The sequence below is a fragment of the Anguilla anguilla genome, chromosome 5 (assembly GCF_013347855.1).
Source record: "Anguilla anguilla isolate fAngAng1 chromosome 5, fAngAng1.pri, whole genome shotgun sequence".
Lineage (NCBI taxonomy): Eukaryota > Metazoa > Chordata > Actinopteri > Anguilliformes > Anguillidae > Anguilla > Anguilla anguilla.
Genome location: NC_049205.1, coordinates 4685065 through 4700231, shown reverse-complemented (window position 1 = coordinate 4700231; position 15167 = coordinate 4685065). Strand labels below are relative to the sequence as shown.

The following is a 15167-nucleotide window of genomic DNA, read 5'->3' as shown; positions in this document are numbered from 1 at the left end:
CTGAGAAGAATGCCTTGCCCCTTTGTACACAGTTCAGGTTTGGAATGCATGAGAGCTTTGCTGCAGCAGACCTCCGAGTTTTGACGACTGGCGTGAAAATCATGTGGGCATTTTAATCGCACCAGAAGCGGTCAACAGGACAGAGAAAACAAGCCAAAAATTTTAACATCTTTTGGTTGCTCTTTTCTAGGGGTCATTTGTAGAGAATATCGACCATGCAAATTCAATTCAATTCCAAAAGAGCCTTTACAAAAAAAACAACAACAAAGAAACAGGAAATTTGGGAAAGAATAAGCCTGAAAAAAAAAAGAAACTAGTGAGGTAAAAAAAAAAAAAAAAAAAAAATCAATGGCAAGAGAAAAAAGGGTGCTATTGAGTGCTAATGACATTTTCATTGAGTGCTGCTCACTTTTACAAAGCAGATGCTTTGTTGTATTGTTTTAACAAGGGTTTTTAAAAAGAGCGGAAAATGACAGTCCATTACACTGTCTTCTACTGCCACTGTGACTCATCTCTGTGTTCTGTTTATGCATCACCATGGCGATTATCAAAAGGACAGTTTTTTCAGTGGTCTTATATACATTTATTATTATTAATAATAATAATAATAATAACAATAATAATAATAATAATAATAATAATAATAACAGCAACATCCTTATGAAGCACAAAATATGGTTCAACCTACAGTTGATATTTTATTCTTTTATATATACGCCTACAAGACAATATATAGCCTATTGACCATTTGAACAATCAATCTGTTATGTTTAAATATCATTGTGTAACAAGCACATACATTCTGTTGAAATAAGCAACAAACCGAATCTTGCAGCCTCATGTTTTGTAATACTTGTTTTGTTTCCCTATCAGAACTTTGCTACCGTATGGTTGCATTCAATGCCCATAGCACGTTGGGACGTGGCGAAATGTTTATTTTGAATGTGCCCTCGACACAATTAGCAACTTTTCACAACAGACCACCTTTGGTACCCTTTTGGAGTTTTCAAGCAAATATACGCTGATTTAGCACGTGCATGTCGGATTTAAAAGCCAACTGGAATTTTTGGCATTTTGTTGGTTTCCTGAAATCGTGTCTGTTCAATAAAAAATACAATTTAAGAAACGTTAACAATAGCAAGATTGACTCATTGACTCATCGCGCTGTATTTCAGCAAGCGTGTTAATAAAACGATTTAGTGTTGGATGTCGGCCGGCTAGGTGTGGCTAATGTTGACAGGAAATGTAATTCATTTAGCTAGCAACGGATTCGTATAGCTAAACAAAACATCACCTCACGTTTTATAGACGATTTAGACCAATACGACAATGATATTAATGTTTGGTCATTTTTTCACCGTTATTTCGAAAACTTTACCACAACTGTCCGTCGTTGTAAACGCCTTTCAGTCGAGTGTAGCCTTTTAAATTTGGTGGTTAGACAAATATAAGCTTTGTTAAAGTTTGAATTTTCACTAATTGCACGTGGCGGAGGCATCTCTCGCTCGCGTTCCATAGGCGCAGTGAGCACGTGGTTTACCTTCGTTTTTTTTCCGACGTGTTTTGGAAATCAAGCCGATTATACTATCGCAATTTGAATTTATCCCTTAATACAGTATCAGTGACTTATTTTGTCACTCGTAAATGCATTTCAGTCATGTTTATACCATCCATGTCAAAACATTAAAGGGATACAATGCAGCCTCTTAAATGTATATTCAATAGCCCATCCCAAACAAACTGAAGCGTTTGTGTAGGAGAAGAGAATTACTGCCCAAAGCAATAGCAGCATTTAAGGACCACAGTTCCTGCTTCATAAACCCAGAATGACCTAGTTTGAGACATTTCAAGCCATTTTCTAGCCTTTTCTGTTTTCTCTAGAACAGAGGTTATATGGACACTCCATTGTATTGTATTTAAATTCCCTTCATCATTACTTCACTGCTTATCCTCTAACTGCATCCTCTCCCCCTAGCAAACTTGGTCCAGCCCCCCCATTCCCTTGAAGTTTCAGCCTTGCTTCTCACATGACGGGGCTGGCCAGCCAATAGCGGCGCAGGGCTCAGATTTCAGGCTGGAGGAGGCTAGTCTGGCCGGGGTTGTAGAATCAGAGCAGCAAACTCTTCCAGGGCGCTGGGTCTTTGTCTCGGAGGCTTGGAGGCTCAGCCGCCCACGGTTTGAGAGCACTTCCGTGTGCCCGGTCGCCTTCCGTCAGAGGGGCTGATGTGTGCGGTGGTGCCTTTTTTTGGGATCCTCTGAGTGGGGCCGTGGGGCCAACAGCTTCGCCCCTCTCCCCGCACTCTTCCAGAAAACTATGGGGGCAGGAGCGCTCACCATCTGTGTAAGTACCAGCAGGCACTGCGAATCGGCACGCAGGGGACAGTCTTGAGTTTGTGTTTGAAGTTCCCCCCTGGTTTCTCACTTTTTACGCTGGAACTGTGACGGGGAGGTTTATGACATGCGGCTTGGCTCTGTGTGTTGCTTTAGTCCTCTGTGGGCATCTGGTTGTTCACAGTCTCTTGCCAGCCCTGTTCACTGGGCCTCCTGTTTAACCATTGAAGATGTGACTAACTTTCACTGCGTCCAGTGCTTCTTAAAGTTGTTTACTGTTATGCATAAGGACAGATGCGAGGGCGGACATTTACTATTTTCAGTTCAGTTTAGATTTTATGGCACATATGCAGTGGACAGTAAACCACAAAATAAATATTTGAAATCCATGGTTACCACCCTGTATCCCTCATTAGTATGAGTCAATGTTCCTGAAACAACTTAGGGGGGAAAGAAATGCAATGTACGCCAACACATTTTAAATAGTTAATGCAGTCATTTATTGTATTATGCCAAAAAAAAAATGGAATTAATTCTTAATGGAATTAATCATGTCTTTTCACTGCCCATTAACTTATGTTGTCAGCCACAGTATTGAAAGGGAAAGTTGTTTGCCCGGTCTGGCATTGTTGCTCACATGTAACTCGGGTGGGTGTAATTCACTGTAGTGACAGTGTCTTCTAAATCAACGTAATGCATGAATGTAAACAATATTGCTTTCAGTCCGTTACTTGTGCTTATTCACTGAAAGGAAAACAGCTTCTCTGATAAACCTCTTGCAATTTCAGGTTTTGGCCCTGCTTTTCGCTCTCGCGTGTCAAATTGTTTGTTTCCCTAAGTACTAAACGGAAGCGTTTTTGCTGTAAGGGGTCCCTCTATCGAGGCACACGTCTGTTTTTAGAGTTCAGGCCCTCCGGTTCCATTCTGAGCTTAGAGAGAGAGAGAGAGAGAGAGTGACGGAGGGAGGGGCGGGACAATTTTTGAGCATGCCGGGACCTGCTAGGAGGGCTGAGCGTGGTTTAGGACCCAGGGAATGAGCCTTCAGACCACCCAGTCTGTCAGGGAAGCGCAGACATAAAAACCATTCAGATATTCCCCGAGCGAGACAGCGCTGGCTCAGCACAAATACAAAAGGAGCCAATGGAAACGGTTTTTGTTTTGAGAAATCCCCTGGCAACTAGGAATTCTCTTTAACCATCTGCCAATTATTGCTGTAATTATGTTTTTTTTTTTTTTTTTAAACATTTTTTTTTAATAAATGAAATTATGGCCCATTTTTTCAGTTATCCCAATCTTGTTGCTGCAATGTCCTCTGTCGATTGAAGAGAGTGCAGACAAACACTCACGCTCTCTGTGGCAGTCATTGGCCTGATGAGATGGGGAAAGTCCTGCCAGCTCGAATCCTCCCTCACCAGGCTATGCCCGTGGCCTGCTATGCACCTCTTTCAGAGCTGCCAGCTCAGACCTCACTGGTGTGGTGAGAGCACTGCATTCGAATGTAGCGGCCATGTTCTACGATCTAAACACCAGCCATGAGCGAGGCCAGAACCGGCCAATGAAAACGCAACTCTTCATCGTAGAGCTAAAATTCCAATTATTCCAATAATTACTACCCAATTAAGTGTTCTAAATTCCAATTGTCAATTTCTACTGTCATCTTTAAATTTTCTTCGAGGGGTGTCTCATGAAGGGGGAAGTACCGTGGTTACAAAAAAAGTGCTGCGTTTAAGTACGGCTGCTGATGAGGGGGAAGAGGATAAAGAGAGGTTCTGTTCTGAAGACAGGAGAGTAAAAGAAGAGCAGAGAAAGGAGGGGAGAGGAAGGGACAGAGGAGGGAAGAGAGAGGGAAAAAGATGAGGGTCGGAACAGAGAAGAGAGAGGGAAGGAAAGATGTGCGGGGAAACTGGGATTAATACGCTAAACTCTCGGCAGGGTCTGTGGGGTAAATCTCATGGAGGGGAAGAGGACAGATTGAGGGGCATCTGTTTGTGAAGGGTGGATTCAGTCAGCTCAGACTGGCTTATCTCACTAGCATCTGCACCAGGGTTTGCATACATGCAGACTACCACACGCACACATAAACAAACACACACTCACGCACACGCTGGACAGCAAAATGCACATCATTTACAATGGTCTACATTTATTTTTTCACTTTCAATGTTATGAAATCAAAACACCTGCTTGCTCTGAAAAGGAAATTATTCATAGCAAAATGTGTGCATGTTTGTGACCAGTGTACTGGAAGTGTATATTTCAAATGCACATATTTGGAACTCTTTTTTCAGAATATTTTTTGCACTAAACGGTGGAGCGCTTACTCGGTAGGTGACGTGAACGTGTGCACCTTCATTGAGAAGGACCGGAGCATAAGGAGTGACAGACAACAACACCTGTGTGAAGTGGGATTAGCGGTGGACACATGGTTCTGTCAGCCTGCTGAGTCACAGAGGGGCATTATGGGAAGGCCTGCAAACATCCTGATAGGCCGGTGTCGCCCTGCACCACCTGTTGCAGCCTGTCGGTGATGTGTGTGTAAAATGACTCCATTGTTCTGATACTTAACCATTAGAACAAAAGCCTGGATACGTGGACACATATGGTATCGTACATATTTCAGACATTTTTTCAGAAAATATAAAAAATGAACCAAAAGATTTGTGCCCCAGCTTTGTTAGCTTTTATTTAGAATCTTATTTCATAGTCATAATTATAATTATAATAATCGAATATGTGACCAAATGTTGTTTCATGTTTTAGGTGTTCTTTTATAAAAAAAGGAATGGATTTGCTAAATTTGGATGAAAGTGTTGTGTCTGTCGGTAGCTGTTTTGTGAAGACCAATAACTAGTATCTGTGTACTACTGCCTCCTATCTGTTATGGCCTTAACGACTTAATTTGCCCTCATATCTACGCCATCTGACATTTTAGTTACATTTGAATGACTGATGAAGACTGTTTTTGTGCCCCTATACAAGATGTATTGCTGTGTTCTAATCTACGAGTGAACCAGTGTTGGTGTAAAAACAGGTCATTTAGCCAGGGGGAACTGGCAGGAAGAAAAACCCTGCACACACACCGGCTCTCCAACGCCAGGCTTGTCCAACCCCTGCAGTAGAAGCAGGATAATCAGTAAATAAAGCAAACAAATCAGTTGTCGGAAGCCGAGCGCATTCGGTCCTGTCCTCGTCTAACTCCACGGTCACTCCCCTGCGATTCTACATGTGCTCCTGCCTGCACCTTGCTCAAGGCCACTCCCCTGGATACCGACACCCTGGCAACCAGTGTGTGTCTTGGTTACCGGACCATGCCTCTTCCCTTCCTGCTGCGCTCGCGCGAGTGTTCAGTGCCCTGAAGGAAGTTGAAACAGGAAGTGGAGCGCTCTGCTCCGCTCCACGCCGATGTGGGGTCCCGTTTCGGGGGACAGGGGGTTGATCATGGTTCCTGTGGTGGACTGTGCCCTTCTCCTCTGCTCTCCCCAGCGCAACAGGGCGGCCGTGCACATCAAGGAGGACATGAAGAGGATGGCACAGCTGCCCCTGATCCGGGCCAGGCCCGCCGACGGGAGGAAGGTTTTCGGGGTGTCCCTGTCGGAGCTGGGGGAGGCGGGGCTGCTGAGAGATGGGATACCCCTGCCCGTGAGGAGCATGGTGGAGTTCCTGAGGGAGCACGGTAAGGAGGAAGCCGCCAAAACGTGAGCGCCCTCATTGGCTGAGCTCTGACGTGCCGTGAGCCGATTTGCTGATCTTAACCAATCAAAGCGTTCTGCTGTCAGTGTGCATAAGTGCTTGGATTGGTTCACATAAGTTAGTGATTGACAATGCATAGTATGAAGAGCACATTCTGCCCTCACCCTGAGTATCTCTGTCGGCAATCAGTTTGAGGTTTTTTTAAACAGCAAACTTTGAAAAAAGGCTTGTGTGGCTGGATCTTGAAAGGACTTACAGAGTTCTGAAATTGGTGGCTTAGTTTTTCAAAACGTGTTTGAAGATCTTCTTGATTTTAAAGAATGTTTTATTTTAGAGAGTAGTTTTATTTTATACTTGTTTTTAGAGGTGGTGGGGCACTCAGGTAATGTTGTGGGAGAAAAATTTTCAGCACCATCAGATTTATTTAAGATGAGTGGTGAGGTAGAGTTTGCTTCTCCTAATTCATCAGCACACATTTATGTTCTAGCATTTGCACTCCCTTGCCACCAGGGGGCAATGTTGGAACATAAACATGTATTTTATGTTCTTGTAATGTTTCTGTCTCTCTCATCCTTACCCTCTATCCCCCCTTGCTCTCCCCCCACTCCCCTCAGCTCTGCAGCAGGAGGGCCTGTTCCGGGTCAATGGTAACGTGAGGGCTGTGGAGGGGCTGAGACTCAGGTTCGAGAGCGGGGGGGAGGTGGACCTGCGGCAGGAGGAGGACGCCTGCACGGTGGCCAGCCTGCTGAAGCAGTTCCTCAGAGACCTGCCAGGGGGCCTCATCACTGCATCTGTACAGCCTGGCCTACTGCAACTGTACCAGGGTGAGACCACACCCACACACACACACACACAAATACACACACGCACGCGCACACACACATATGCACATACACATACATACATACATACACACACACAGGCATGCACGCACGCATGTACACACACACACACACACACACACACATACACACACAGTACAAACTGTTCTCCTTTGACTGCAGGAGGTCTTGTCCTTTGTGAGTCCAGGATCACCGCTTAATGGGGTTTTTTTTTTCAATAACTCAAGACACAGTTAATAAAACCGTGGGAGCAATTTCCTCCAAGAGCAGGGATGAAAAATGGGTTGTCGTGCTCGTAACTCTCAGTTTGTAGCCGCTGCTCCTGGTCCTGTTGCTGCCTTCGCTGTTGCTCTTAGTTTCATCACCACTTCGTGCTGCAGCTTGTTTGGCCCGTGACAGCTTCAGATCTGTCTGTGCACTGCCATCAATGCCCCCCCCCCCCACCCCCCACCAGCTAAACACTGCATCTCCCTCCATTCGCCTTTGACCTACTAATTATGACATCATAACTCCATCTGCCTTGTCTGCGTATGACCGCATGAACTGTACACAGTGTTCCTACATTCAAATGTTTGTTTCTTTTTTTAGTGGAAATTTACTAGGTACTAATCCCCATCTTCATATTATGCTGTAATGGAAAAATTATGTGATATATTTATGTGCAGATGTAAACAGTACTGCTAGCATTCCAGAATTATTCTGGTCAAAGAACTAATTTGCAGCAACTAGGGTTTAGTGAAGTGTCACTGGGGAAAAAATAAATAGATTTAAGTTGAGCACACATCCCTCTTATGTTCACTGTTTGAGGACGTGTGTTTGCTCTACCTGTAGAAGCCCTTTGCCTGGGTATCTTAACCTGGGTGTTTAGTAACACAGTACAGTTCTGTATCGCCATATCAGGGGTGTCCAAACCTTTAAAAGAATGGCTGTTTGTACTACCTGTAGGCTTTTGTTCCAACCCACTGCTAAAATACCTGATTCAACAAACATGATTAAAGAACACGATTCATATTTGGTTAGTTGAATGTGGGATTTTAGAGTCGGTATGAGAAGGATTGCACCACCCTGGCCAGTCAGAGATAAGATTGGACAGCTCTGCTCTATATAAATATGCATTGGAAAACATAATCTCGCTGTAGAGTGACTTGCAGTTTTGAGTTGAATGCAGTGAAGATAAATGTACCCCCCCCCCCCCCCCCCAATATGAATATGTGTTATTGTGGAGTGCAGTTAGGGTCAGAGTAGTGTTTCTCTTTATGAGTATTAATATGAATATTATTACACAGTGCTGTTAGGATCAGAGAAGTGTTTCTGTATGCTAAAATTAGTATGAATATGTGTTTTTACAGAGTGCAGTGGGGATCAGAGTAGTATTTCTCTATGTTAATATGAATATGAACATGTGATACAGAGTGGAGTTAGGGTTAGAGAAGTGTTTATGTTTATGTATACTAATATGAATATCATTGCAGAGTGCGGTGGAGATCAGTCCAGAGCCATAAAGGAGATTCTGCGGCAGTTGCCTGATCTTCACTACAACCTGCTGAAGTACCTGTGCCTCTTCCTCACCCAAGTGGAGTCTCGTCACCTGGACAACCGCATGACCGCGCTCAACCTGGCCACCGTGTTCGGGCCCAACGTCTTCCAGTGAGTCCCCCGGCAGAGCGCCCGTCCCGTCCCAGGCAGAGAGAACGATACCGCCGCGCTTCCACACCAGAACACAGCCGCAACTTAACCGCCGTCTGCTTCTCTTTCGTGAAAAAAAAAAAAAGATACAGGAAGAAAAGACAGACACAGACCACAAAAGACACAAAGTTCCGTGTGTTTAGAAAACAGAACCAAGTCCCTGCTGAGTCCGTAAATTCAGATGTGTTTGATTCTCAAAGTGGTCTATCAAAGCTTGAATGTCCCATTTTGATTTAGATTTTTCTCATAGCCAGTGTTGGTTGAGCAACAGAGATTTGTCCCGTCATCACCCCCTGCTTGCAGGAAATGAAATTGCGGTCTTATTTATGGATTCCAGTGTGCAACTGCAGTCCTGACCCATTTACACACAGAATGCAAATAGAGCTGAATGGTGTGTGGAACAGACTGGGATTACAGTGTAACTGCTCACCAGAAGCTGCAAGCCACCGCGTCACTGAGACAATTTTAGTCCTGACGAGCATTCTGCACACACTGATAAAGTTTGCCTCTTACATAAACAGCTTGAGCATGTTGAACAGGGGTGGGCAAGTAGGGCCATATCTGTTAATTAATTAATTAAGCCTAGTAATTTATGTGTTCTGACATTTTAGCTAAATTTATTGATAAGCCCATCAATCACATCTGACAGCTGTTCTTATGTCCTTTTAGGATACGTTTCACTGCGATCATAAAACATAATTCTCTCCCATTAACCTCTGGCACTGAAGCCCACATGCGGCCCTAAAGGAGAACTGAATTATTAACTGAATTCATTATTAATTAACATTATTGTTATTGACAGTAATCAATATCAGCAGCAGGCAAAGGTATTTGACACTGTCGATCAGAAGCACACTGAATACTGAGCTTACTGGACTTGCCCAGTTCAGGAAGTGTGGTGATTGATTATGTGCTTGTATGTCAGCCACCAGGTTAAGGGTTGCCATGTTTGCACCTGCCGACGGTGTTATCCTGCCGTGTAATCAGAGCTCTGGTAGCTATGTGACAAACTTGTTTGTCGAGGCTGATAGCAGTTGGGCACCTAATGTTGCTTTCATTTAGCCTCGCGGTCACATGATTGCTACTTTCCAAGCTTTTACATTTTATTGAACGTCAACAGCTAACCAAACCACAGAAACCTCTCGAGGGTTACATTTCTTATTTTTCACAGCCTTTGTGCTGTATGTGTGTGCCTGTGTGTGTGTGTATATACACAAGCACCGACACACACTATTTCATATCGATACTTTCCATCAGTAAAACTATGGAATATAAAAGACGCTGAAAGACTCGTTGTGAAGTGCAGGAGTCAGATGTTTACATGGCTGCGGTGGGTTAACGGTCGGTTTTACGGGAAAGCCCCTCCTACTTGTGCAGATTTCCAGGCAGCCGTGTAACCGAGGAGCTCGGAGGGTTACTGTCACTCTAAGAATAAATCGGCGTGTGTGTGCCGTGTAAGGTTATCCTGGCAGTGTGCACATAGCCTCTTAGCGTGTGTCCGGAGGGTGCTAGGAGGCTATCGGTGGCCGGTGAGACACAGGACTGGCCGGCCGCTTCTGTACGGCTTGTTCTCTGTCCGCTAAGCGCTAATGACGTGACACCTCGTCTGCGTGGATGCAGCTGTCGCAACAAGACACCCCCCCCCCCCCCCCCCCAGGTGTGTGCTTAAGATGACAGAAAAATACTGCTGATGTTGTGCATCTGGCAGAATTCGTTTTTTTTTATTTTTTGGTTAGAATCACCTGAATTAAATACATTTCCCACCCTTGATACTAATCTGTGTTTGTATGTGTGTGTGTGTGTGTGTGTGCGTGTGTGGTGTGTGTGTGTGCGTGCGTGTCTCAGTGTTTCTCCAGGGTTCGATGGGATTAAGGAACAGAACTTGTGTAACAAAATCATGGTGAAACTCATCCAGAACTACAGCGCCATTTTTGAGAGTGATGTCAACGTTGAAGACCCCAAAGAGAACTGTTCGGACGTCATCACTGTCAAGGTGAGTTCTGTTTTACCATGACATTGGATAAAACCCTCATCATGATTGCTAATTTACAACAAAATAATTCAATATTTTCATAAATATTAGCATTAGCATTTATTAGAATAACCTCAGTAGTCACAGATGCAGCACATAGAAATAATACCAAGAACTAAACACAACAATTTACTTTAAGATTATGTTAATTTGCCCAGTTACTTATGGTCCCCTAAAAAAGGGCTGTAATTTCTGCATGGATCACTGGATATAAATACTCTAAAACTGAATGTAAATACGCTTAAATTAAGCCTGCACTTTAACCTCATATTCATTGTTTCATTTCAATATCCAGTGTGCTGGAGCACAAGTGCCAAAACAACAAAAATTGGGTCACTGTCAAAATACTTACGGGCCGCAATGTGCTTGTGTCTCTCGTTCGGACGGACTGACGCATCTTCCCGCCTCTCACTCAGCAGTAGATTTAGGCAACTCCAGCCCCCGTTTGTACATCAGGCTTGTTTGTGCTCGGCTCCATTACAAGTGGACGGAGACCCCAGGGTCCCTGACCTGGGTCCAGTAAGGGTAAGATGGTGGACTCAGTCAGATCAGCCACGAACGCATCCTGAGTGCAGTCATGCGGCCAGGAAGCCCTGGTGTTTTTCCGCTGTTTTTCGTTGGGGCCCGGGTGTCACTCCAGATCCCGCTCAGGGCTCAAGGCCAGTACGGAATCCGGCTGAGCAAGACCTGCGGTCGCCGCGCGAACACGACGTCGCCAAAAATAACAGATTGTTGAAATGTTTCAGCTTCGTCCCGCATTAAGTCAGTTCCCTGAGGGGGTTACAGCCACGCACAAAAAAAAAATACTTACAGTAAAGCCGAGATTTAACCTGTGACCTTGCGTTTTGCTTTGTCACAGAGATGGTTTAGACGTTTTTTTTTTTTTTGGATGGACAATGGCAGCTGTTAGGCCTGTTGCATCGCTGCAGTTCCCTCCCTCAGCTGTAGGGGGAGCACGGTGGCCCTAGCACACATCCTCTTAGAGCAGGTCAGCATCAGCCGGCATTGCTCACTATTAGCAGAATTTATGGCCAACATAATTTTAGCACCTGAGGTTTGAGGGACCTTTTTTTTTTGGATCAACAAACCATCTATCACTCATTTTCCGGCTGTGTGGTACTGAACCGTTGGTTTAGGGCCGTCTGTGCCTGATACACGTGCCTACCCTCCCCAGGAAAGATGAACCCCCGTGTGCAGCACGCATGGCTCTGACCTCCCTTTGCCCCTGGGGCTGTGCTCTCCCTAGCGTTCTGCTCATCACTCTGTTCATGAACTGGCTTTTTACTCTCGAATAGAGCCGTTTCCAGGAAACATTATCTGAATTCCTTTAAAGTGCACAAGTGAACTCAGGCTCTTTGACAACTACAAGGTAGTCACTTGAATTGTTAGGTAATAGAGGCGGTGTTTCTGAGTATTTTAGCTTTTAGTTTCTTAGTATTCGCCCAGTAATTTTATGTTTTTATCATGTATTTACCTGGAAAATGCCTCAAGGGACTGTAAATGGAAGCGTTCCTGGCAAACATGCTCATGGTGACACTGTCTGGGACATTGGTAACCAGCCCTGTTCCTGGAGATCTATCGTCCTGCAGGTTTTCTTTTCAAACCTAATTTGGCTCACCCGATTCTATGAATCAGCAGCGCAACAAGATCTCTAGTTGTTGAATGAGATGTGCTTTGTTAGGGTTGGATTGAAAACCTACAGGATGGTAGATCTCCAGGAACAGGGTTAGGCAGCCCTGCTTTCAGCTGTTGAATAAGGTGGGCTTTGTTACAGTTGGATCCTCTTGAGTGATGTACTTTACAGACCTGTTGCTCTGGCTCATCCCACCAGCCCTTTCTCTTGAGTGATGTACTTTACAGACCTGTTGCTCTGGCTCCTCCCACCAGCCCTTTCTCTTGAGTGATGTACATTACGGACCTGTTGCTCTGGCTCCTCCCACAAGCCCTTTCTCTTGAGTGATGTACATTACGGACCTGTTGCTCTGGCCCCGCCCTCCAGCCCTTTCTCCTGAGTGATGCTGAATTTCTTACCTGTTGCTCTGGCCCCTCCCCTTCCACAGGAGGCTCAGGAGAACAGAGCAGAGCTGAAGTCACCTGCTGACAAGGTGCCCACTCCCAGAAAGAAAAAGGTGAATGTGTGTGTGTGTGTGTGCATGTGTGCCTGCATGTGTGTGTGTGTGTGTGTCTGAATGTGGTGTGCATGTAATTGTGTGCATGTCTGCATTTTTATGTGTTTGTACTCTGTGCAGTAAACTTAATGCAAAGATTGCTGGGAAAAATATTTCCAAAAATATAATTTCTTTTATCTTCATTGAGTCCTCCTTGTAACGTAGGTTTCAGCATAGCAGAATGTACATATGGTTCTGGGGCTTAAGACCAGAGACTCATGTCCTGTACAGGGTACAACATTTAATTGCTAATGGAACAAATGCTGATTTTCCTTCAGGCTGCGCTGAGCACCCAGACTGAAAATGTGGATTTGCTTGGAGAATCCGCCACTGAACCCCCGACACCCACCCCAAGGAAAAAGAAGGTAATCGATGCGCTGAGATAAATAAGAGGCTTGGGGGGGGGGGTGTCATATTTTTAACTTCTCTCTAAATTAATTGAATTTTAGCTCCTTTCTAAATTCATTGAATTGAACTGAATAAAAACTGAAGGAGTGAATGTTGTGCGTTTCACAGACTGCCCAAATCGCAAAGCCCGAAAACGTGGAGGAATCAGCCACAGAAATCCTCACATCTACTCCCAGAAAAAAGAAGGTAATTACTAGTAAACATTCTCTCTAGGGGAGAGGTTCCCTAATCTTGTCACCATAGCGACCCGTATAACTGACCGCCCTGTAGCAGAGCATCCCCAACATTTTTACCCAGAATTCAGTACAGTCTGCAATGCAGTGGCCATAAGTATATCGTAAGCATGTCTGAAATGTGATTCAGCTATCACCTTTTATATTGCATGTACCTTATGCAATATACCTGTAAGTATGTAATAACTACAATGGTCACAAAAACATTGTCAGTGCTGAGTGAATCAGGCAAGGTCTGTTTTCCCGAAGTTCCATATTTCTAAAATATATAATTTATGAAATATGGAAACAGAAATTAAACGGTGTTGAGATGGACCCCAGGTTAGCTAAACCCCGAATAAATCCCGGGTTTCGTTTCAGACCACACGCAGCACCCAGGCTGAAAACCTGGATCCAGTCGAGGAATCGGGCGAGGAAATTCTGACCTCCACACCTAGGAAAAAGAAGGTAATCGCTAATCAGATATTCACTCTCATCTTGCTATTGCTCATTTTCAGCCTGATAAGTGCTGACCTTTCCTCAGCTGTAAGGCTTGTAAAGTCTCTCTTTCACCCCGTAAGGTCACCAGTTCATCTGTGAAAGTTTCAGTTTCATCTGTGAGGTCATGATTTCACCTCTAAGTTTCCATTTACTTGTAATGTCAACATTTCGCCTGTAAACATTTCTATTTCACCTGTGAGGCTACTTTGTCACATAAAGAGTTGCCTTGCAGTTTGTGAGCAACAAAAAATCTGAGCAGATTCCTCCCCCATAGGTGCAAAACTGTGATGAAATGTAATAAAGTTAATTGTCAATAAATAAGTAAGTAAATAAATAAATAAATAAATAAATAAATAAATAAATAAATTTAGACTCCGTTATCAGATGATTCACAATAACTGAATACATTATTTGTGCTCCTTGTATACCCCTGTCCTTAATCCGTTGTGTTAAAGTGTTAAATATTTACAGTGGGTGGAAAATCTTGTTTTTAAGCGTTGTGTAAAAAATGAACTCGAGTGTAAAATCTAAGCCCGCGGGATGGTAGAGAGGGTAACTCATTAAGTGCATTCTCTGTGTGGGTCATCTGATTAACCGCAGCACGCGTGTCCCGCGGCCTGATTTTAGAAGCGGAGTGTTCAAATGGGTCTAACCGCACAGCAGACGCGCGCGGCCACAGTGTTCCGATAATTAATGCGTTTGTGTCTAAATAACCGTCCCCTTAACTCTGCACTCTTCCCGGACTAAAAGCTTAGCCTCGGATGCTAAAAGGCTGTACTGCGATTGGCCACTACTGTCCTATTTCTGCAGTTCTCACGTGAACTTCACTGATAGACTGACACTGATCTCCAAAGAGCAGAGACCTCACAGTTCTGTCAGGTTTTTAACAAATTCTGATCTTTAATTATATTCCCGCTATTCTCACACCCAAACTGTCTCACACTCTTCTCAATCGCCAATATATATGCCTTTTTTTTAAAAATTTAGAACCCCCCACACTCACAAGTGCCGCGCTTCTCATTCGTTTAACTGTGTCTTGACCTCCGTCGCTACTGTTATCGGCGGCGCTCCCTGCACGATAGCATACGATAGCTCGTATCAGCGAAAGAGGATGATGAAGAAGAAGAACAGGAATATGGTTGTGATTAGCCTGCGTTTCTTTAGATACTCCAAACACCAACACCCATGCCAGCTACAACCTGTTACCAGGAAGGTAAGATAAACAGGGCTCTCTGTAATAACCTTTCTCTTTTTTTAGACATCATTCATTTTTTTCCCTCTTTGCGGTGTCAAGGAA

The 15167-nt window shown here is 44.2% G+C and overlaps 1 protein-coding gene across 5 annotated transcripts in view; it reads left to right on the top strand.

The window, feature by feature from the left end:
• The first annotated feature begins 2116 nt into the window (after positions 1–2116).
• fam13a (family with sequence similarity 13 member A) overlaps positions 2117–15167 on the top strand; it is a 43944-nt gene continuing 30893 nt past the window's right edge. For 3 of the 5 annotated variants that reach the window (XM_035418031.1, XM_035418033.1, XM_035418030.1), the window contains exons 1-8: positions 5671–6004; positions 6636–6845; positions 8336–8510; positions 10395–10542; positions 12642–12710; positions 13028–13114; positions 13266–13343; positions 13751–13837. In XM_035418031.1, coding sequence (XP_035273922.1) covers positions 5734–6004; positions 6636–6845; positions 8336–8510; positions 10395–10542; positions 12642–12710; positions 13028–13114; positions 13266–13343; positions 13751–13837 — 1125 coding nt within the window. In that variant the 5' untranslated portion in view covers positions 5671–5733. Of the gene's footprint in view, positions 2342–5670; positions 6005–6635; positions 6846–8335; positions 8511–10394; positions 10543–12641; positions 12711–13027; positions 13115–13265; positions 13344–13750; positions 13838–15167 lie in introns of those variants that run through there. The other 2 variants (XM_035418032.1, XM_035418035.1) reach the window with 2 other exon arrangements.